Below are 21,507 nucleotides of genomic sequence, written 5' to 3'. Positions count from 1 at the left end.
CTACCTATTCCAATGTTCTTGGGCTTCACTAGTGACTCACAGTAAAGAATCCACCGTATAACGGACTTTTGGACTCAGAGGGAGAGGGAGAGGGTGGGATGATTTGGGAGAATGGCATTGTAACATGTATACTATCATGTAAGAATCGAATCGCCAGTCTATGTCCAACGCAGGATACAGCATGCTTGGGGCTGGTGCACAGTTGACCCAGAGAGACGTTATGGGGAGGGAGATGGGTAGGGGGTTCATGTTTGGGAACGCATGTACACCCGTGGTTGATTCATGTCAATGTACGGCAAAACCAATACAGTATTGTAAATTAAAATAAAGGAAAAAAAATTAAAAAAAAATAAGTAAAATAAATATGAATCCACCGGCAACGCGGGAGACCTGGATTGGGAAGATCCCCTGGAGGAGGGCGTGGCAACCCACTCCAGTATTCTTGCCTGGAGAATCCCCATTGACAGAGGAGCCTGGAGGGCTACAAAGAGTCAGACACTGAGCAACTAAGCACAGCACAAGGGAGGCACAAACTGCATTTGCTTTGGGAATGAAAGGCCATTGCTGTGGCAGCACCTAGGGTTATAGAACCTGGATATCTAGAGAGCTAAGGCACTTTCTTGAAAGCCTGCTGCAATCCTTCAAAGGAAGAACAAGCATTTTAGGTCCGCTTCCCTTCATCTTCCGTTTAGCCTTGAAGTTTTAGCAGAAGTTTTCCTTGTGTCTTAAGACAGAGACACACCTTAGGTCATTCCTGGAGCCAGTATTACTCTTTACATTGCTGCTTCAGATTCCAAGTAGAAACTGACTTTTGTTCAATGCAAAGAACCCAGGGAAAAAGAATCGAAGGAAACATAAGAGTTGAGGAAATTGAAAGCTCTTTGGTTGAATATTTTTCAATGAACAAAACTGACTGAATCTGGGGGAAGTTCATCCTTGATTTGTACTCCCTTTCCAGTCGTAATTTGGACTTTGTGCTCAAACATCCACATTGTGTTTTCTCCTTACAATTTCCTATAATTTTGTTTTCAGGAAATGACTCACCAATACCATAGCAACACAAGCAAGTTAAAATATTTTCTGGATGAAAGAATCACCTTTAATGGATCCTCTAAGTGTTGTTTCAGGAATTAACATGAGGTCATAAATAGAGACATCCTTTTATTTTTAAAGCCAACAATACTGGTGAAGTTCTTGGTTTCCAAAAATGTACTTTTTACACAACTGAGCCACCTGAGGGCTACAAAGAATTCCATCCTGATCCACCCTTCGAAGACAGGGAGATACACAAGTTGTCTTTATTTTTCTAGGTTTCTATGATAGCTTGATGACTAGAATGCAGTGATGGTAACACTGCTGTCATCCTCATCTTTCAGCATAAGTTCATCTGCGATCTCTTTTCTGAACATCTAAGTTATGAACAAAGTAGATAAAGTGTGTCTCAAAGAGTGTTTCCAGTCATTTCTAGTAATTCCTTATCAGTTACATCTTTGTGAAACAGAGGTGAAATTGATTTGTATGGTTTTATTTCATTGAAATTGTGAATATTTAGTTTTGGAGCTGGAAGGAATTTTGAAAAGAGAACTAGTCTTCTTCCCCAGCAGGGCAAGAGAATTGGTATCAGTTCTTTTGATCAGTAGCCAACTTTGTAATAAAGTGACTGTGTTAGTGGCCTCTGACCACATCTATTGCCAGGACTGCCTATTTATTGTGGGTTCTCAGAAGTTGGACACGACTGAGCGACTAAGCACACACACACACAGAAGCCTTAAAAATATTTTTTACCCACATGCCTAATGTAAATGCATCGCCAAAAAACTTCAAGACAAAAGTTGCCTCCTTAAAGCCTAGTCTTTCCATGATTTTAAGCTTTGTATATTACTCTTAACATTAGTGATTCTGGCATAGATTGCTTCTGGTTGATGTATGAAATCTATATATTTATTGAATTTGAAGAATTAATGTAATCTAGAGTCCCACAGCGTCCAGACATTTTAGAATGTAGTAGAGTGTAGCAGCGGAGAAGGCAATGGCAACCCACTCCAGTACTCTTGCCTGGCAAATCCCATGGAATGAGGAGCCTGGTAGGCTGCAGTCCATAGGGTCGCTAGGAGTCGGACACGACTGAGCGACTTCACTTTCACTTTTCACTTTCATGCACTGGAGAGGGAAATGGCAACCTACTCCAGTGTTCTTGCCTGGAGAATCCCAGGGATGGGGGAGCCTGGTGGGCTGCTGTCTGTGGGGTCGCACAGAGTCGGACACGACTTAAGTGACTTAGCAGCAGCAGCAGAGTGTAGCAGGAATACATAAGCTTTGGAGGCAGGGTTCAAATCACACTTAGGTGACATTGTGGCTATGTTGCTTAACCTGAGTTTAACTTCCTTGTAGACAGTAAAACCTGCTTTATAAAGCAGCTGCTGTGTTGTGATTAGTCGCTCAGTCATGTTCGACTCTTTGTGACCCTGTGGACTACAGCCCACCAGGCTCCTCTGTCCCTGGGAATTCTCCAGCCAAGAATACTGGAGGGGGTTGCCATGCCCTTCTCCAGGGTATCTTCCCAACCCAGGGATCGAATCCAGATCTCCTACATTGCAGGCAGATTCTTTACCATCTGAGCCACCAGGGAAGCCCAAGAATACTGGAGTGGGTAGCCTATTCCTTCTCCAGGGAATGGATCTTCCCAACCCGGGAATCGAACTGGGGTCTCCTGCATTGCAGGTGGATTCTTTTACCAGCTGAGCTACTAGGGAAGCACTTATAAAGCGGCTGTGAGGATTAAAATAACAAAATAAACTGCTTTTAAGAGGTGGTAGCTATTAAGATGGCTCCGTAATCTTCTGGATATGAAATACAAAGAAAACAAGTAGCACTGGTAACAACACATTTATTCACGTACCCTGTTGTGTGACCGGGAGGTGTTTTTCACTTTCCAGTAATTAAATTAGGTTATAACAATTAAAATTCCAGAGATAAACTACTGTAATTTATTGTTGCTCATGACCATAAGTAAACAGACATGGCACAACATAAAGGAATTTTAAACACGTCTAACCTTAGGTATAGCTTTGAATACGGACCAGTATCTACTTTGGCAATGGATCTAATGGATTACCAAAATGCTTCTAAATCTCATGGTTCTTCAGACACAACAGGAAAAATTTCAATTTTTGACGTCTGAATTTCAGAAATTTCACAAAGATTCTTAGGAAGCTGGAAAAGGCCATTACTTAAGCCTATCATATTTATCACAAATATAAATATATTGCTATTAAAAATAAACTCATGGTAGGCAGCAGTCAACTAATTGCTAATTTCATTTTGTAGATTATATAGTATTTCTTGAAAATAATTCAAGATGGCAGGCTACAGAGCTTTCTGAAGTAGTTCTTACTTATTAACCTTCTGAGGACTAGTGAAAGAAATTCAGATCCCAAGCCAAATCACTGAATGTATTGGATTTTACATTAGGAACAGCCATTTTTCAAGAGACTGCATCGTACAAGGCAGAATGCCTTTGTTCCTGGTTTCAAATCTTACTTACAACATATGATTATTCTGAAGAAGGTTTGAGAAGTGTTAACAAATGGGTACTCATTGCTAGAGCAGTATATTAAGAATGTGCTGATCACCAAGTATGAGATTTTAAATTAAAATTATATACTGTTGGAAATAAGACAAGATAGGGAGTTCCTAGATCCTAGAAAATATTATGGCTAAGGAAATAGAGAACTCAAAAGAGGAATCTACCTCCAAGAAACTACTTCGGTATAGTAAAATAGAATTAAGTGCCCTGTCTCAGGAAACAGTTATTAATAAGGAACAACTGGGACATCACACATCGTTTCTTTGGAGATTAAAGTGCAGGCTATGAAATGGCATATAAAATAATGCATAAAATAGTGCAATCTTAAGGTGCCATTATTTTTATTACACATAGCCTATGTTCATATGTCCATTTTCTCTCAAAAATCCAGCTGTAGTGACACCTTTTAGCTTATTTATTTAGGCATTACTTATACTCTGTCTTACCCACCTTAGGGGCTACATAGACTATTTTAACAAGTAGAATAATAGCGCATATATCTTGAAACTACTAAATAGAGATTAAGGCAAGCCCCTGTAAAGTTCAGTACTCCAAAAACATGTTTCACCAAAAAAAAAAAAAAAAAAAAAAAAAAAAGTTGCTTCCAAAACCAGTGGCTTTAGACCTGATGGCACCCTAAGTTTTTAAAACAGTATGATTACTCTGATTACATCTGTGTTTGCCCTTATTTCCAGGCTCTGTACATCAAAAGAGGAGCTTGAAAAACAAGATTCTATATCCTGATGTTCTGAAATACATAGTTCAGAATACGTGAAAACCAAGTCAAGTCCACGTTGGAAATGAGCGGAGACTCCTGTGGGGGGTGAGGGGGCGGCAGTCCTCTCCATTTTTCATCCGCCCTTCCACATTTTATCTGTCTGTAGTGTCGTGATCAATTTGTAAGTGGGACAACTTCAAGTATCCTCTGAAAGACTAGCCAAGGAAGATGATGGGAATACTTTATGAAATGTCCTAACATTTAACATATTAACATACAGTATTTAAATTACTGACCTACAATCCAGAGCAGGGTAATTCTCTCTCGGGTTGCTAACTTACAATTTTCCTATAACATATGTCAGTTTTAGGTGATGGAAATATTTTGTATTTGCTGACACTTAAATACCATGATACTACCCAAATGCAAGTATAACAGCTATCAAACTGGCCAAGGCAATATCCTAACATATTTTAGCTCGTTAAGATTTAAAACAACTGTAGTGCTTTATTTCCTACTGTTATGCCACATTCACCCATTAACAAGTGCAACTCGTTAAATTTATGGGCAGATGATTACAAGTGTATATGGTAGAAATTTGGATTTTGAAACAGAAAATCTATCTTTTAATAGTGTGAATGTTTATTATGGAAGCCAAATATTCATGTTAACTAAGACCGTGGATACATTTAGGGTTATCTAGCTGGAGTTTAAAAAGAAACCCAGGAAACTTTAAATAATTCATTAACATTATTAAAAAAGATCATCTGAGGTTATATCCCTTTGATGCATAAAGATCATACTTTATAAACCTGTAAACATGTACTTTGTTACTTAAAAACATCTTCGTATTACCAGGAAAGCAGACCATTAAAGGCCATGAGTAAGTATTCCAGTAGGCCTCCTCCAAAGTTGTGATAATATGGCTAAATCCTATGACTAAACAAATGAGACCTGCTGAGAGAATGAGTTACAGACAGGGACTTTTATGGATGATCTTGGCTGACAAATGTTTTTTCGAAATTGTTTATTTTAAAATTACCTTCCCAACAAACCATGAAAACACTTGGACGTTATTTTATGGTTTTTCATTGAAAACATAACTACATTGTAAATGGAGTTTTAATGTTAGACAAAGAATTGATCAAAATCTAAGGACACTATTATGTAAGGACAATACTAAAAATGGATAAGAAGTTTCATTTGGTGAGGTTAATCTCAAGGATGCATAACCGTATCATGTTGGACGGATTAAAAAAAGGTAGTGACCTTGTGCTTTTCTTCAACTAAGGTCCTTACCAAAACCTTAGGTTTTATACAGGTGTCAAACTCCCACCTGGAAAGGGATAGTATTCTATATTACACCTAAGTTTACCTTAAATAACTGAAGCCCAAGGCAACAGTTGTTTAACTTAACAGTCAAATAATGACTACATAATTTAGTACATTAAAATAAAACTAGACAGTAATAACTGACTGTTTCAAAAAATACACAACTGGGGAAAATTATCACTGTACAGGTGTTAAAGTGACCACTCAGAAGGCTGACAGTGCAAGACATGCTTTTCCAGTTACAAGCTCAAAACAGGAGTGCAAACGAAATTAAAGCTTTTGGTGAAAGTTGAAGGATAAGGAAAGCCTGAAATTAATATCAGAAAGCTTCCCTCAGGTCACCCCCCAGAAATGAAACAATCAAAATGCTTTTTCATAGTACAATTTTCTTCAGTGAACTGTTTTTCAATGGCAAAACAACTGCATCCCATAAGTTGGGTTCCCTACTCACACCACTGGTCACGGCCGCAATGGATCAATGAGCACACACCGTGGTGAGTCAGGAATAGTCATAGTTACCAGAGGTCTGATATCAACATAAAGAATTTGGGGCTCTGTCTTAGCCAGTGTACCTGAACCCTACAGAGAACAGCTAAAGCAGCGGGCTTTAAGACTCTCTTATCCTGTAAAACCGGAGGACAAATGGACATACAAATAGCACTCCCCCTCACCCACCGAAGCAAGCTGTTGTGGTGGAAGATGTTAAGCGCTTAAACGAACTAAGACACTGCTCTAAAAAGTGGAGAAGTATAGAGGTTCAAGATCAATACCAGTGCAAGAGCTTTTTTAAGTGAGTTGACTAGGCAACGCATGCATGCATCCATGCAAATGTAGGTCATGGCCCCAAAAGAGAACTGAAAACATGTATGTAACAACTGGATAAGTCCCTTACCAGTAGTTTATAAAAATATATAGTCAATACTGTAGAGGCCCCTTCTACAGTCAATACTATGGAAGTCCGTTTTAGTTACCCATTACTTCAATACCAAAGAGCATTTACTACTTTTCAGACATTCCAGACAAAGGTCACTTGTAACAAAAAGTCAACTTTTTTTTTTTTAAAAAACAAGATACTGTCCATTTAAAAAGTAGGTCTTCTCTTTCAAGTGAACAGGACATTTTCTGTATTAAACTTAGTTTCTAGTCTGTCAAGACTGGTTTAAGATCCTTATGTAATGTGCATATATGCAGAAACAAATTTGCTTTAAACATTATCTGCACACAAAAAAGGTTAACTTCTCAAAACATGATAGAATAGGTCTGGTTAGTACAAATCTATTGCAAAGTAAAAAGATTCTGTGCATCAGTTCAACGAGGAGAAGCAGGAAAAAAAAAAAGTCCCAACCATGAGAGTTCAAGTTTAAGTTGTGTTCTGAAAGCCTAGAGCTGAGGGACACCGTGTCGTGCAGTGTCCAGATACGCAGAACTGGTCAAGCTACAAAGCCAGGTCTTCCTCTGGCGCTAGAAGCACATTCCGATTTACTTTCTATTCCGGAGACGTTTAGATTTCCTAAGAGAGTCTATGGCTTCTGCGGCCTTTCTTCGTTTCCGAGGAGACTCTTCACTCTGCCCAGACCCTGAGGAGTTCCCCACTGCGCTCTCCATTACTTCCCGCAGTTTGCGCTCCAGCTCTGCCAACCGTGCGTTCTGCTCACCTATGATCTGGGTCTGCTCTAGCAGTTTCTGGTCCTGGTCTTGAAGCTGTTTCTGCTGTTCTTGCACTTTGGTGCGAAGCTCAGAAATTTCACGCCTGAGAACAGTCACCCCAGCACCATTTGTCTTAACCTGCTGCTGGAGTTTGGTAACCTCTTGTCTTGAAGGGTTTTGCTTGGAGAAGAGTTGCATTGTAGTCAAGGCTGCAGAAGGTCCTGGAACTATGGAGAAATGGTTTAAAATGGTCAATCACTTCAACGGCTCACCACCAGTAATACTTCATTAATGAGACTTCTTAAAAAATGGAATGTCCTTAGTAATGTCACCTCTGCAGATTTCTTCTTTGCAATCTACTTGGTCTAATGAATTCATCAAATACTTTGTCTTAACTATAAATGAGTCTGAATTCTGACTCTCATGTTCATGTGGCAATATGTGGACTGCCAGCAAAAGCAAAGAGTGTCCAGGGGTGTTAACTTGGATTTAAAAATATTATAAAACTTTTTTAGAATCTAGTTAAGAAAATATAAATGTAAAATTAGAGTAGAATTGCTTTCTATCTGATTACACACAAGGAAACATAAATATCTGAGTCAGAAGTACAGACCTATTAGGTTCGTGAGTCCTCTCTGCACTTAGTTGAATGTTTGGTCTCAACATTAGCCAAATAATTGGGATACCACCAAAAAGGGTTACAGCACACTCGATGATCAGGAAGAACTTCTGACATGATGTAGGAAGGCTTTGGAACTATTACGTTTTAGGAATAGCAACGTACCATGGGCATGAAAATCGCTATTTTAAACCAATAACCTGCTTTTTTTAAAACCCTATCTCTGAAGCTTTTCTAAAAGAACCATTTGGATCCATCTGCACCCTAAAACCCATCTCGCTAATTTTCTCCTCATACATCTAAATAACCAGAATATTTTCCTTGACTGATACATTGTTCTTTCTCAGCTTACCTTCAGCCAACTAACAAGGCTCAGATCAGTTCTCACCTCTTGTGAAGTCTCAATCAGACCAGCCAACAATGATCTTATCTTCCTTAAGATTTTCTCTCTACTCATTTGGCATGTAAATGGACACTCCTTTAAACTATTCTCTTGCCTGCAATAATTTGAGTCATGATTATGTCTTACCCTATGAAATAATAAGATTCTTGAGAGCAGATATCATGTATTACAATTCTTTTTAGTCTTCATAGGACACAGTGTAGTGCTGTCCACATAATAGTACTCAATAAGTAACAGATACATTAATACTGAGATGCCATAAGCTTTATTATTAAATTACAGGCACCCATTCACTCTACTGAGTACTCCAGGGAGCTAACTAATCTGAATGAAACAAATGTTTTACTAAAAATTGCTCTAATAAATTTATGCCCAGTTAAAAATTATGGATATGTATTGAGATTCAGCTGTAAGACTGTTCTTCAGTGTGGTTCAAATACTGAAAAACCTGGAGACAAATGTGCCTAACAGCAGTGGATGAACTATGTAAGATATGGTCTGTAATCTAATCTGTCTTTAAAAATGATGCTGCAGATACACAGTTACAGACCCAGAAAAGTTCAAGATACACAGCTAAGTGGGAGGAAAAAAATGGCAAGTTACAAACCTATGTATGAACATGGTTATAAACTGAAAGTATTATAAACGAAAGATACCTGGAGGAGAGCCCATGAGTCTTCCAGATACATCTGATCCTGGCAATTTCCTCTTTAGAATTGGAACAATCTTTTCATCAAAGTATTCCATTGCCATGGAGGAAATATCCCTTAACTCTTGAAGTACTTCATGAGCTCGCTGAGGGGCTCTGGTAGAATTGACATATCTCAACACACGATAAATCTCATCAATCACCTAAAATAATGAGCTCTCATTAGCACTTTATTTAAAAAAAAAAATAGGTAAACAGGGAGTACGGTGACTGCTTGTTTTGCAAATTCTACAGAGATCTACAGGGTGACTTAACTGATACACTGCCCAATGGTAACATTACCACCTGTAACACCTGGCTTTGGGCTTGTTATACTACTATATATGTTTCATATTTGTATTTATTAAGCATCTTTACTGTTCTGGGGCTAAAAATATTACCTAATATTTATATATAAATACAAAATGGTCAATTACAAAACATACACATATACTTTAGCAGTAGTCCTTCATATTACTAGTCTGTCACATTCTACTACAAAGAATCTGCTAGGGATAGGATATTAGCTGATCCATAGTAGCGCTACCTGTGTGTCGTAAGTAGGAAAAGAACTGCAACACTCCTTATTTGATGTCGTCCTCAGTGCCAGTACATTCCACCTACAGGTGCAACCCTCAGCTCTCTGACCTAAAGCAGACCCTCTCTCTCTGTTGCTCAGGGCTTTGCGCATGATGATCTCTTTTCTGTCGTGCTCTCCCTGCATTATCTGCCCTACCTTCTCCAGCCCCAAATTTCTTATTCACGCTTGAGGTCTCAGTAACACTTTCTCGGAGTAAGTAGTCTTTTCTGAACCCTCTCTCAGTTTAAGTATGTTAACACCTTCATCAAATCCTTTATTTTTTCTTCAGAATACACATTACAAGGTTGAAGTACTGCCTTTTTCTGTTAATTTCTTCTTCCCATAACAGAGTAAGCTCAATGAGAGAGAAGGCCATACCTAGTTTCCACTGTCAGACCCCCACAGCCTAGCAGTATCTGGCACATAGCAGACACCCTAGTCAACGTTCGTTAAATGAGTGATAAAGATGGTCAAATAATATAAACTGCCTAATACTGACACATCTAAGTAAAACTGTTTAGGGATAAGCCACAAGGTTAAAGTCAATACAAGAGTATGATTTTTAGAGGCTAGATTTTGTTTTGAATACAATGGTCATTGTTAACAAAATTTTTACTGAGAGGATAAATGGACCTAGTAAGTTTATGTACATAAATACCGGTAGACAGAAGAATATTTACAGTATGTTTGACCTAGACTAGAAATGACTGTTACAATGACTCAAGCATGAATAAGACATACATCTTAACCTGTGCAAGATGACTTAGTGAAAGACCCATACACAGCAAAGACTAGTTCAAAGTGAGTAAGTTCAATGTACAAGCAAAGCATTGTGTGAAAAAGGAAGCAGACAGGGATAGGATTTGTTTGAGGACTGAGTAGGCCTAATGAAGGACTTGGCAATGAGAAATAAGCAGAATTTCAATGAGAAGAGAAGTCTGAGCAGGAGGAGGGTGTACATGACTAAGGGAGGAGTGCGCAGTGAGGAGTTGGCCAGGAAATAAAAATGTATATAGTGTTGTCGTGTACCATGTACCAGCTTCCCTGGTTGCTCAGTCAGTAAAGAATTTGCCTGAAATGCGGGAGACTGGGGTTCGATCCCTGGGCTGGCAAGATTCCCTGGAGAAGGAAATGACAAACACTCCAGTATTCTTGCCTGGAGAATCCCATGGACAGAGGAGCCTGGCAGGCTACAGTCCATGGGGTCACAAAGGGTCAGACACGACTGAGCAACTAACAGTTTATTATGTACCATGCATTTAATCTAGGTTTTTAAAATAAATTTATTATGTAGTGAATCCTCTTCCATAACCCTGATTCTTCAGAATTAATTTCATATCAAAATATCGCATAGGGATTACTAACACTAAATGACATCTATAAACCAAAATGTGAAATATTCTTATCTACCATATTCAGCCTTCTAAATACAGTGTGAAAGCAAGGTGTATCTCTTTCCCTTTGCCCAAGTGTTCTATTAGGAAATTCAGTGTTTTTAAGTCTTACTACATAGAGGTTATTTTAATTAAGTGACTCATTCAATCCATGTTTTCAATAAAATTAAAAACATTTTCTTTCCTGTGTCCAAAAGCTACAAGCAAAGGACAAGGTGAAAAAAAAGACAGCATGTTAGAGCCAAACTGCTTCTCGCATCCAGAGTCATCAGCAGCTGAAACGGCTGTAGAGACACATGTTAAGAAAAGCACAGCATTTACCTGATTTTAAAATATTTCATTTTCTGAATAGGTTTAATCACTTTCTGAAAATTACTTTAGCAACAAGAATGTAATAGTTTGAGTCTGGTATCCAGTGTAAAGACCACAGGTCTTAGGCAGGTCCCTAAACTCTTTAATGGCTATTTATACACTTTTCAAGTGATATGCCACTGCTGAATACTAGAGATAATTAATACTTGTGAAAAATATTTATAAGTTTTAAGAAAGAATGGTAAGAAACGAAAACCAAATGTGAGCAACTATCACATTCCCAGCACATACAGTTTACTCTATCATGCTTATGTTTAAATTGGCACAGTAATAAATGAGATAAGATGATCATCATTTAAGGCTTTCAACTATTATAGATGAGAGAATTTCTATCTTATTTAATCTATTGTTTAGCAAACAAAGTAGTGCAAGTAAGTGAAAGTCGCTCAGTTGTGTCCGACTCTTTGGGACTCCATGGACTTTATAGAATTTTTATAGACTTTTTATAAAAGTTTATAAAATTTTATAGAATTTTTATAAAACTCCATGGACTTTTATAGAATTCTTTAGGCCAGAATACTGGAGTGAGTAGCTGTTCCCTTCTTCATGGGATCTTCCCATCCCAGGGATTGAACCCAGGTCTCCCGCACTGTAGGAGGATTCTTTACCAGCTGAGCCACCAGGGAAGCCCAAGACTACTGGAGTGGGTAGCCTATTCCTTCTCCAGCAGGTCTTCCCGACACAGAAATCAAACCAGGGTCTCCTGCATTGCAGGCAGATTCTTTACCAGCTGAGCTACCAGAGTCGCCCTTAGCAAACAAAGCTCCCGTTAGAATATTGAACGTTGTATGTTCTCATTCTGTTTCTTTTTGTTCCAACTGCTGATGTGCTCAGCCATGGCTGACTCTTTGTGACCCCATGAACGGTAGCCCACCAGGCTCCTCTGTCAGTGGAATTTCCAGACAAGAATACTGGAGTGGCTTGCCATTTCCTTCTCTTTGCTCCACTTGAGATTTCCTTAATTTTCCTCTCATTTCTTTTAATTTTTCTTCCATATTTGTGAATAATTCTTTATATGGCATGTGTTTGTCTGTATTTTAATATTTCTCTTAGACTATTAGTCACAGTTTGTTCAAGTTTTATATCTTTGTATTGCTTTCTCAAAGGTCTTTTTTTCTCCATTTGTTTTACTTTGTGTTTCTTATTAGCCTGGTGATTCTCTGCTCCTTGCTTATATTTAAAAATGCAGCACATAAAAAGCTGATCAGATCTCCTAGTTAGCCAAACTAGTGGTAAAGGTGGAGTTTAGGGGTGTAAGAACAGGGACCTAAAAAATTCAATGAAAATAGATTAATTCTTTTTCCATTTTAAAGGTTCAATGACTGCATGTATTTACTTGAGGACCAGCAAGATGAAAGGAGGAAATGCTTCTAAGCAAGAGTTATTTTTAAGAATGTCTTTACACTAAAACCAATTTTAAAAGAAACAAAAATACAACATTCTGGAAACATCAGATAGACTCAAATTGAAGGATATTTATTCCTCAAAATAACTTCAAAAACTTAAAGCCTAAGAAACACAAAGTGTAGGGAATTATTACACATTAAAGAGAATTAACAAATTCATGTGTGATCCTAGATTGGATTCTGGACTCAGAAATAAGAATAGCTAGGAAAACTATTATTGGGATAAGAAATGAAACTTGAATATGGACAGCCGATCAGTGTATTGGATCAATGTTAAATTCCCTGAGCTTGTTATCTCTGTACTGTGGTTAAGTAAGAAAATGTCCTAGTTCTTAGGGAATACACTGAAATATTTCACAATAATGGTCACAGTATCTCCAACTTTTCTTCAAACAGTTCAGAAAAATGAAACACATATGCAGAGAGAGAATAAAAGCAAATGAGACAAAAGGTAAATACTTGCTGATCTGGATAAAAGAAATATGGGAATTCCTTTTCATATTTTTTGCAATTTTTGTGTAAATGCGAAATTGCATCAAAAGAAAGCTACCCCTCAAAAAAAGAATAAAGAAAGTGATCATCACCAGTTCCCACCCCCCAACTGAAAACATCATTAAAAACAAACCAGCAATACAAAATCTACAGATTTTAAGTTCTTTCAGGGAAATCTAGCTTCATGACAATCATTTTGACAATCATTTATACCGTGAAAGCACTGACTTTTGGAGACCACTGTATTTCAATAAGCACAAAAGGTTTACTGGGGTTGTTAGTAACAATGAAGAAATTATTCATGTCTTTTTTCATTATTATATTTCCTGGAATGGATAGTTGGCCTCTGCTCCATGTGTTTTTCAGTTTGTGCGAACTGCTGATACTGATCAAGAACTTACTATAAAAAATTTGACTTCTATATGTCAGATAGAAGATTTGAGAAATCTATACAGGAATAAGCCAAGAATCTATACTTGATTCTGAGAAAAGATGAATGGAACATCAATATAGTGGTCAGAGTCTGCAACTGTGGCCCTAACTGACCTGTGCCTATTTCTGTAAATAAGGCTTTTATTAGAACATGAGCACACCCATTCATTTACCACATGTAGACTCATGGCCATTTCTCAGTTGAGAAACAGACCATGACATGCCACAGACCATGCGGTCCACAAAGTCAAAAATATTTATTATCTGGCCCTGTACAGAAAAGTTTGCTGATCCTTCCCAGAACTCATAGTGGCAAACTCCCAACCAGTCTGAATTCTTTAGACAGACCTTTAAATGCCTTTGTTGTTAGTACGGTTTCCTTGTCAAGAGACTCCATTTTAAACCCCTCCCATGAATAAGCCTTAGATTTTCACTGGGTAGAAGGGCAATGATCTAGCTTGTTTGGAGTTGGAGAGGGGACCTACAGGTTTAAGTCATTCCTAAATACAGATTCTCAACCAACCTTTCTGTTTTAGCCCCATTTTCAGAAGTGCTTTCAACTCTAGAATTTCTTGGAGGTTCAGCTGTGCATACTACACTGACTCCCAGCTTCCCCCACTGCCAGGTTAGGAATTAACTTCCTCAGTTCTTCTAAGTCAGTTATCATTTGTTTATCTACTTTCCAACTTCCAAAATCCTGCTGCTACTGTCTACTCTCTTGACCTCCTTTTCATGGGGCTTTATCTTTTCTTCCTTTTAAAAATTACATCATTTACTCTTCTCATTTACTTCTTCATGAGCAGAGTATGGGGAGAAGTTAAGAGGTAAACATACATTCAATCTTCTATCTTCATTCTACCATTTAATTTTACAAACAAATTTGATTGTTCTTTCAGAGAATAATTTTTTTTTAAATTTCCCCCCAACTGTTAAGGTCCAAAATTCTGGTATATATCAGGCAATCTAATTTAAATGAATGTTGCTATTACCCAGATTCACTTGAGTAACTTGTAAAAACTAATTTGTGAAATGAACCCAGGAGCAAGATGCTGGGGAAACCAAGAATAAACTACTATAGAAATCATATACCAAATCAAGATTATATGCTAAACTGAAAGAAAAGTATTTCATAGAATGTCTTCACTTACAGATGTGAAACTTAATGCCATATCCTTATGTTCTGAAGACAGAATATGAAAGTTTAAGGATGAGAAAGTTCAAAAAAGAACAATGATAAAACAACCCAAATATTGCAAACTATGTTAAGTTAGCAGTTTAGACTTAGCCTAAATAAGCTAAAAAGTACCAGTGACATAAAAATAAAAAGTAGTAATCTAAGTATACAGTGTTGATTTAGGCAAAATATAAGCTATAAAGATGGCAGAATAAACCAAAGTGATAATCAAAACAAAAATTACTTGTTTTTTGGGAGTTGTTTTTCCAGTTCAGACTTGTAGGAGAAAAATAAATTAGGAAAAGATCTTGTGAGGAAATGGGTAACATTAAGGAAAAATGGAAGACTTTTCCACTGCAGGTAAGGTAAAGGGCTCAGTTAAGGAGCAAATGCCCAAGGGGATACACATAAGCTTCAAAACTGAAAACATCCTCCACTGCTACCACCTCAGTTAGTACTAGAATTAAAAGAGAAAACAAGTGGTTTCCAAAAAAAATAGCAAGACTCAACTGAATTTAACCTCATTTGTTTAGACAGTAAATACCATTTCAATCACATGATCTTGATCAACTAGAACAACAGACAGACAACTTCTGTAAAGGCTGGTACTAAAATATCTTTGGCTTTGCAGGCCATATGGACTTTGCTGCAAACTATTCAGCTTCCATTAACAATAACTGGTTGAATTGTCTCTTGAAGTTATGAAACTTAGAGAGGTACCTTAAATATCCATAATCTTAACATTATGAGATATGCAATAAAAACTATGAGGCTATAGGAGACAACCTATTCACGTTCACTGAACGTGAACATCAAGAATTAAGACCTATGAATTAGACCTGGATAAAATCTGGCCTAAGAATTAGAATCTCAAGTTTCTAACTGGTCACCTTTTTACAGAAAAGCATCAGTAGCTAATATGAGGAAAGTGAGCTATACCAAAGAATACTTCAAATAAGAAACAGGACTCCTCTGGCTCCCAACAAACATTACAGAATATTGAAAATGAAGGAAGTAATAAAATATTGCCAATGTTAACTATCAATGGAAATAACAAAAAGAGAGCATTCAAATTTTACTAAGTATTAATTAGTTCCAACCATGTTAAGGGAACCTTTTGCCAGTAGCAGCTAAGTAGCAAAATGATCTTTAATTCTACCTCCATCTCTTCCACATAAAAAGATACTGAAGTTATTTCATTCTGAATTTACACTCAATTCAAGAAGCAAGGTATTAGTGAAGGTATGAGCAGCATGTTGAATTCTGGGTCCTTTATTAACTCAGTCACAGTATATACACCACAATAAACTTATTTCTGTGTTAAACAGCACTATTACTTAGTCCAGAGTACACTGCTATACTGTAATTGTCTATTCTTGTCCAATCTGGAAGTTTGTGAGTTGTTTTCATGAAACATTTCTCAAACAAAACAAAACCAGCTTGTCTCTTCCAACCCCCCTCCCTAAAATGGTAACAATCTTGAAGGCAGAGACAATACCTGTTCCTGCTCATTGCTTTATCTCTGGTCTCTTTACAAAAAGTAAAAGCTTAAAATTTTTTCTTTGCGTATGAACCCTTAAAAAGCTTTCCTGAAGAATAGTAGAGCTTCTATAGCATATTTCATAATCATAATTTTAAGTATACAGATCACATAAATGATATATATTTATATAAGTTATTGCACAGAAGCTAAACAAATCCATTCTTAGAAACCCATTCAAAGTAGCAATGAGACTTCCCTGGAAATTCACTGGTTAAGACTGCACTCCCATAGCAGGGGCCCTGGGCACAATCCCTGCTCAGGAAATTAAGATCCCGCGTGCCTCACGTGGTGGCCAAACTTAAAAAAAAAAAAGTCAAAAGCCCACAATTGTCTATACAACTTACCCTCTAATATTGTGACTACTGAATTCACAGATGACCAAAGAAGTAGGAGTGATTCTGTCATTTAAAAAAATCACTCTGAAACTTCATAGTAATTTAAAGTTTACACAATCCAACCCAGCTATTACTAAGTAAGCAATTCTATTTTACCTTTCCCGGGATGAAGCAACAGAGATTGGAGTCCACATACTTCATGAAAGTCATATTTAATAATGACAGCCTTGTTTCAACAGCAGCGAGGATGTCTGCATGCCGAGCTAATGAATGGTTTCTCCTTTCTGACTCTCTCCTACCAAAAAAAAAAAAAAAGCAACCATTAAAAGAAGTACTGCGGACTAAAATGTTAACCAAACGAAATATCTTAATGTAAGCCTAACATTTACATGTTAATTTAGAAGTCTACAATTGGGTCATAATTTAACTGCAATGATAAATGAATCACTATGTTTAGAAATCCTTCCTAAGGATCAATCAAATATTTATTGATAAAAAAATTTGAAAAAAATTATTTTTTATGTGTTTTGCCCTTTGGACTATACGGATTCCCTAGTGGCTCAGTTGGTAAAGAATCTGCCTGCAATGCAGGACACTTGGGTTCAATACCTGGGTTGGGAAAATTCCCTTGAGAAAGAAATGGCAACCCATTTCCGTACTCTTGCCTGGAGAATTCCATGGACAGAGAAGCTGGGCAGGCTGCAGTCCATGGGATCACAGAGTTGGACACAACTGTGCAACTAACTTTTACCTTTCACTTGGATATATCAAGCTCAAGCCTAATGGCTATTAGAATCAGAGAAATTAGATAAATGAAAGATGTATACATGGACATAAAGACAAGAGACCATATTTTTTTGCTCTAAGATCAGCTCATTTTAACTTTTCAAAAGTTTTGAGACATAATTCACTTTTCAAGGGTACCATTTAGTGATTTTTAGTATATTCACACTTGTGTACCCATCACTATCATCTCATTTCAGAACATTTTCATTATCATAAAAAGAAAGCCTGTAACCGTTATTTATTACTCTCATTATCCAGCCCTTGGCAACAGCTAATTTACCGTTTCTATGGATTTGCCTATTCGGGATACTTCATATAACTGGAATCTTAACAGTATGTGTTTTGTGACTATCTTCTTTCAATTGGCATCTTTTCAAGGTTTATCCATGTAGAAGGATGTCTCAGTAGTTCTTCATTCCTTTGTATTGCTGAGTATTATTCTATTATATGGACATACCATAATTTTGATTATCCATTCATCTGTTGCTGGACTCTTGGGTTGCTTCCACTTTTTGGCTATGATGAATAGTGCTGTGAGTACTGTGTACTTTGGGTAGACATAGTTTCATTTCTCCTGAGTATACACAGCGGTGAAATGTGGTATACAGCAGTATATGCATATACAGCAAGCAGTAAATGCAGCAGTGAAACTGCTGCACCATTCGGTAACTCTGTTATTTCATTTTTTGAGAAACTGTTTTGTAAAGCGGCTGCAACATTTCATTATCCCACCAGTAATATGTGAAAGTTCCAATGTGTCCATCTCCCTCCCAACATTTGTCCTTTTAAATTTTAGCCATCCATCCTGGTGGGTGTTCACTGGTATTCCATAGTATTTTGATTTGCAATGCCCTGATGACTAACGATGTTTGGCCTTTAGTACATCTTCTTTGGAGAAACTTCTATCAAATTCTTTGCCCATTTTCAAATTGGGGTTATTTACCTTTTATTGTTTATGCCTTAAAAAAAATATTTCGGTCACATCAGGAAAATGTGGGATCTTAATTCCTGGACCAGGGGTTGAACCTGTGCCCCTTGCATTGGAAGTGTGGAATCTTAACCACTGGCCACCAGGGAAGTTCCCCCTTTTATTGTTGAGTAGTAAGAGTTCCTAATATAATCTGGATACAAGTCCCGTAGCAGATACATGGGCTGCAAATGTCTTGTCCCATTCTGTGGCTGTCTTTTTATTTTCTGGATGGTGTCCTTTGAGGCAGAGACATTCTAAATTTTGATGACTTCTAGTTTGTCTACTTTTTCTTTTGTTACTTGTCCTTTTGGTGTTGTATCTAAAGAACTTAATCCGAGTTAATAAAGGTTTATGACTACGTTTTCTTCTCAAGGTTTTATAATATAGCACTGACATTTGCACTTAAGTCTACAGTTCATTTTCAGCTAATTTTTTTATTTGGTTTGAGGAACATCTTCAACTTCTTTCTTTAGTCCCAGCATCATTTGTTGAAAACACTATTCCTTCCTCATTGAATTTTCTTGGCATTCTTGTTGAAAATCAATTGACAAAAAATGTAAAGGTTGACTTTCCGGACTCTATTCCATTGATCTGTATGTCTATTTTTATGTTAGCACCAGACTGATTATTGTAGCTAAAGCTTTGAAACTGGGAAATGGTAGTTTTCCAATTTTATTCTTTTTCAAGATTGTTTTAATTATTCTGAGTTTTTTGTATTTCCATAGGAATTACAGGATCAGTCTGTCAATTTCTACAAAAAGACAGCTAGGATTCTGATAGGGGTTGCTCTGTGTGCTGAATTGCTTCAGTCACGTCTGGTTCTTTGCAACCCCATGGACTGTAGCCTGCCAAGCTCCTCTGTCCATGGGACTCTCCAGGCAAGAATACTGGAGTGGGTTGCCATGCCCTTCTCCAGGTGCATGGGATCAAACCTGTATCTCTTATGTCTCCTGTACTGATAGCCAGGTTCTTTACCACTGAATATATACTGAATATATATATATATATGTATCAATTTGGGGAATACTGCCATTTTAATGGGCTTCCCAGATGACTCAGCGGGTAAAGAATCTGCCTGCAATGCTGCACACACAGGAGACGCAGATTCAATCCCTGGCCATCTTAAAATGAAACCTTCCAATCCATGGTCACAGAATGCCTTTCCGTTCATTTAAGTCTTTAATGTCTTTTAACAGTGCTTTCTGGTTTCTAACAAACAAGTTTTGTACTTCTTTTGTTTTATATATATATATATATATTACTATCAATGCTATTGTGAACCGAATTGTCTCCATTTTTGGATTGTTTATTGCTAGTGCATAGCATTATACAATTGATTTCTGTATACTAATGTTTTATCTAGTATCCTTGCTGAACTTGTTTTTGGCTCTGATAACTAATCAGTGTATTTCGTATATAATATCATGTGTATATAAGATCATGTTATCTGTGAATAGAATTTTATTTCTTCCTTTCAATCTGAATGCCTTTAATTTCATTTTCTTGCCTAAATGCCCTGGCTCAAACTAAAATGTTGAACAGATATGGCCAGTGTGAACAAACCATAGTAAAATTATTTATTGTGATCTGTGTATACTTCGCTGCAAGAACGTGGAAACCATTTAACATGTAAACCCTTACTTAGATTTTTTTAAAAAATAATAATAATCAAGAAACAAATAAAATCCCCAGTTGTAGAATTACTGCCACTGATAACCATAACATACCTTGGGAGCTGTGCTTTAACTTGTTTCTGACATAGATTATGGTACCTTTCCACCTTTAGAAATCCCTGATTCAACATTCTCTGGCAGACCAAGTCCATTCGTTTACAAACCTATGGGAAGACAGAATGAGAAAGAATTTTAAAAGTAAAAACTTCATCTAAAAAGGGGATATATATATATGTATATATATAACTCACTCACTTTGCTGTGCAGCAGAAACTAATACAACATTGTTAAGCAACTATACGCCAATAAAAATTAATAAAGGGACTTCCCTGGTAATCCAGTTGTTAAGACTCCATCCATGCTTCCAATGTAAGGTGTGTGGGTTCAACCCTTGGTCAGGGAACTAAGATCTCAGATGCTGTATAGTGCAGCCAAAATAAAAAAAAATTGATAACAATTAACTTAGACTCATTAACTGATGGTTCAAAGTTCTCTGTGCTAGAATTGTTCTCCAGTTTGCTATCTGAATCTTTGAATCAGTATATGTGAATTCTTCACTGTAACCTGCAATACTACATTTAAAAATTAATACTATATGTAAGTAAGGAATAATTTACCCTTTAAAAAATAATATATATGTTTCCTCATTTATTTATATATTTGACTTTTTCTTGGTTGTGCAACATGGCTTGCAGGATCTTAGTTCCCTGACCAGGGATCAAACTCATGCAGTGGAAGTTCAGAGTCCCACTTGATTCTTTATTTTCAGTATCTGTGGAATGTTCTGAATGTATCCCCACTATTATGGTCAAAGTCTATAATTCTTAAGATCATTAAAACAAAATATTTGAAGGCTTCTAATGGTTTGAAACAAGAAAATTCTTCTCTGGCCAAAAATACATATTCAAACTTGAGTCTAACCCCTCACAAAGTTTTTATCATTACCAGAATGAAAGTTTTAAATCATTTCTTCTAGTTACTTGGATGAAGTATGATAGTTTATAATGGCCAAAGCCTATACTAGATACTGTCATACATATCCTTCAAAATATTTTAACATGTATGGCAGAAACAACTTTAAAAATGGTATCTTTATATAATAAAAGCATAGGATCTGAAGTCAGAACACCTAAATTTGAGTCCAGCCATTTTATGTCCTTGGGCAAGTCAGTTCCTTTTTGAAAGCCTGAATCAGACGTCTGTAAAATACGGCTAGTACCTCATACAACAGGGATATCATTAGGATTAAAAAAAAAAACAGACATTAAATCATGGTAAACTATAAATCGCTATCTAAAAATTATTTTAAAAATTTTGTTAACAATTTTAACTTTACCACTAATTTGAAAACTTTGCT

The 21,507-nt window shown here is 36.9% G+C and overlaps 1 protein-coding gene across 1 annotated transcript in view; it reads right to left on the bottom strand.

The window, feature by feature from the left end:
* Positions 2,871 to 21,507, bottom strand: part of FBXO28 (F-box protein 28) — a 29,010-nt gene continuing 10,373 nt past the window's right edge. The window contains exons 2-5 of the mRNA XM_018060203.1: positions 20,205 to 20,314; positions 16,878 to 17,016; positions 8,962 to 9,157; positions 2,871 to 7,510 (exon numbers count right to left, since the gene is read on the bottom strand). Of these exons, the coding sequence (XP_017915692.1) occupies positions 7,116 to 7,510; positions 8,962 to 9,157; positions 16,878 to 17,016; positions 20,205 to 20,314 (840 nt within the window). The 3' untranslated portion in view covers positions 2,871 to 7,115. The remainder of the gene's footprint in view (positions 7,511 to 8,961; positions 9,158 to 16,877; positions 17,017 to 20,204; positions 20,315 to 21,507) is intronic.

This window comes from Capra hircus, chromosome 16 (genome assembly GCF_001704415.2).
Source record: "Capra hircus breed San Clemente chromosome 16, ASM170441v1, whole genome shotgun sequence".
Classification (NCBI taxonomy): domain Eukaryota; kingdom Metazoa; phylum Chordata; class Mammalia; order Artiodactyla; family Bovidae; genus Capra; species Capra hircus.
Note: the sequence above shows the minus strand (reverse complement) of the source record. Positions and strands in the feature narration are given on the sequence as shown.